The sequence below is a fragment of the Mesoplodon bidens genome, assembly GCF_964165515.1.
Source record: "Mesoplodon bidens genome assembly, chromosome: 15".
In the NCBI taxonomy this organism is placed as follows: domain Eukaryota; kingdom Metazoa; phylum Chordata; class Mammalia; order Artiodactyla; family Ziphiidae; genus Mesoplodon; species Mesoplodon bidens.
In genome coordinates this window covers 61,436,466-61,439,808 of record NC_138171.1, presented here as the reverse complement: position 1 = coordinate 61,439,808, position 3,343 = coordinate 61,436,466, and the positions used below count along the sequence as shown (strand labels likewise).

Genomic DNA, 3,343 nt, shown 5'->3' with positions numbered 1-3,343 from the left:
CCGCAATAATGCGAATATTGCAATAAAGTAAATCGCACGAGACTTTGGGTTTCCCAGTGCTTATAAAAGTTGTTAATCCTATTGTACACTTACTAGACAGTGTCTAAAAAATGTACACATCTTAATTTAAAAATACAAAACAGTTACAATAATAACAAAGATAACTGAGCAGAGAACCCTAAGAAAATAATGAAAAAGTTTAAAATATTTCAAGAATTAACAAAATGTGGCCCAGGGGTCCCACGTGAACACATGGTGTTGGGAAAATGGCACCCATTCACATGTTCAATGCATGGTAACCACAAACTTACAATTCGTAATAAAACAGAATATCTGTGAAGCATGATTAAGTGAAATACGATAAAAAGAGGTATGCCTATAAATCAGTTAAAACAAGTCACAGGTGAGGCTAATTCTGGCTATTGAGAAGGACAGATTAGCATTATTTTTCTCTGGGAGCCCACCCCTGTCCTGGGCCCCCTGCCTTATGTTGCATTTTCCCCATCTCACGTCAAGTCTGGGACATGAAACTACAAGGTTTGCATTAGGTACACTGCTCAAGAGTTTGTAGGGATGTGGCATTCCCCAGGAACCTTTTAATCCAAGAGATAGACAAAAGGAACACACCCCCACCCCCCACCCCCGAAATGAGTGAGGACTGGAGAGACAACCACGCCAAAATATAGGTCATTCAGAGACCTGCCCAAACGTGCTCTAAGACCTAGAATGCCCAGGCAGTGCATCCTCTCTTATAAGTCACATAGTTCTCAGCGAGGTCAAAGTCTTGGTCTAAGAAGAACAGTCTCAGTTCAGTAGAGGGAGAAGCTCAGGTTGGAGGGTCAGGGAGGATCAGGTCCCAGGACTGGCCAGGAGTATGGTGGGGTCCCTGAGTGAGGAAAGAGGTATCACACTAAACCCACAAGTGAGGGGGCTTTACAGACCCCTGCCCCCATTCTTAACCACGAGAGGCCCCAGGCAGAGCTCTAGGGATGCGAAGCCTCGTTTCTGTCTGTCTGGTCTCGGCGAGGGAAGGGCTTTGTCTATCAGGATCAGGTTCCAGTTCTGCAAGGGAAGGGGTCTTGGCCATAACCAGACAAACCAGGGTCAAGGTGAGGACCTCAGTGCTAATGAGAGGGTCTCTCTCCCAAGGAGGGAGGCTCACAGGGTGGCGCCGCTCTTGTCAGGCAGAGATGGTCAGAGCAACGCCCTGCCTTCCCCACTAGGGACTCGGGGAGGTGAGGGCTTTGTTTGGAGGCTGGAGGACTCGGGACCCCAGAGGGAGGGGTCACGGGCTCTGACAGACGGCACGGAGAGAACCGCGAGGGAGGATCAAGGGACGGCTGACCTCTGAACCCCGGGGTCCCGTAGAGCCCCGCCCCTCACGTCAGCCGTTGGAACCCCATGCAAGGCAGCCGTTAACGGAAGTGGCTTCCAGACTTCTGCTCCGGGGGCGAGGAGCTGGACGGTTGTTCACGGCGTTTGTTCGGCCAAGGGCGGATTCCCAGGGCTGATCCGCAGTCAAGATCACCCGCTGTCCTACCTGCACTCCTGCCTGTTGTCCCTGACCACAGTCACCATGCCTCGGGGGCAGAACAGTAAGCTCCGCACCCGTAGGAGACGCCGCCAGGCCCAAAGTGGGACCCAGGGTCTGACAGGTGCTCAGGCCACTGCAGCCAAGGAGGAAGACACCTCGTCGTCTTCTCCTCCTCTTGGAGTTACTACTCCGAGAAAGCCAGGTGCTAAGTCCCGTAGCACTCTCAAGAGTCGTCAGAGGGCCCTAGCCACCACCACTAAGCCTGCAGGTGTGTCTCCCACAAGATCATCCAAAGGAGCCAAAGGCCAAATGGAGCAAAAGCACAGTTCCTCTCAGACCCCCGTCTCCGCCGTGCGGTCTCGAAAAGGCCCTCGAAGGCAGACAGTGAGGCAGACAGTGAATTTGTTGGTGCAGTTCCTGATGCACATGTATAAAAAGAAAAAGCCTTTTACAAAAGCACATATGCTGAAGATTATCAATAAGAAGTACCAAAATCAATTCCCTGAGATCCTCGGAAGAGCTTCTTTCAGCATGGAGGTGGTATTTGGTGTTGACTTAAAGGAGGTCGACCGTACCAAGCATTCTTATACCTTTGTCAGCAAAATGGCTCTCCCCAACAATGGGGCCATGAGTCGTGGCAGGGGATTACCCAAGACCGGTCTCCTGATGTGTCTCCTGGGTGTGATCCTCATGAAGGGCAACTGTGCCACAGAGGAGAATATCTGGGAATTCCTGAATAAGATGGGTATCTATGCTGGGAAGAAGCACTTCTTATTTGAGGAGCCCAAGAAGCTCATCACCCAAGATTTGGTGAAGCTGAAGTATTTGGAATACCACCAAGTGGCCAACAGTGATCCAGCGTGCTACGAGTTCCTGTGGGGCCCGAGAGCCCACGCCGAAACCAGCAAGATGAAAGTCCTGGAGTTCCTGGCCAAGATCAATCACACAGTCCCCAGTGCCTTCCAGTCTTTGTATGAAGAGGCTTTGAGAGATGAGGAAGAGAGAGAGCAAGACAGTGGATCTCCCAGGGTTCTGTCCAGCTCCCACACAATCTGAGGCAGATTCTGCACTTTGTGGCTGAAGAGAGCGTTCAGTGTTCCAAGTAGTGTAGGGCTGGGTGGGACGGAGGGAACAGTGTATAATACCTTTGTGTTCCTGTTCTGTATGGGGAATTTGGAAATACGTCTGTGTTTTTGTTTTTTGCTGTCTTTCAAAAGTTAACTACTGGGACTTCCCTGGTGGTCCAGTGGTTAGGACTCTGCACTTCCAATGCAGGGGGCCTGGGCTCAATCCCTGGTTGGGGAACTAGGTCCCACATGCCGCAATTAAGAGTTCACATGCTGCAACTAAAGATCCCGCATGCTGCAATGAAGATCCTGCGTGCCACCGCAACTAAGACCCAATGCAGCCAAATTAATTAATTAATTAATTAATTAAAAAAAAAAGTTAACTCCTAACTGAAATCTTATTTAGCGTTATAATGTAAGTTTATGAATTACAGCAGTCATACTTATTGTTGTTTATCAGGCTTAAGAATAAGAGTTTTGCTGTTTTGTAAAACAGATTGGGAAAACTTCCATCTTATTTAGTAATTTGGTGGAAGATAACATGGCATTGCAATATGCAATTCCTTGAAAATGTGAAAAAGTTAAGTATAGTATAGTATAGTATGCTGTAGTATAGTATAGAAAAAGTAAGATGGTCAATATTTGGTTTCCTAATTCCTTTTACTCTGTTTTATAAAATTATAAATAACAGTATGTGCTTGGCTCATTCAAAAATGTAGAATTAAATCATAATAAATTAGAA

At 47.9% G+C, this 3,343-nt stretch overlaps 1 protein-coding gene across 1 annotated transcript; it reads left to right on the top strand.

Annotated features, from left to right (window-relative positions):
- Window positions 1-1,576: 1,576 nt before the first annotated feature.
- On the top strand, window positions 1,577-2,590 carry LOC308629789 (melanoma-associated antigen B3-like; the record flags this gene model as incomplete). The annotated part of the gene is made up of 1 exon (XM_081258027.1): window positions 1,577-2,590. The coding sequence occupies one exon, from the start codon at window positions 1,577-1,579 to the stop codon at window positions 2,588-2,590; it is 1,014 nt and encodes a 337-aa protein (XP_081114153.1).
- Window positions 2,591-3,343: the final 753 nt, after the last annotated feature.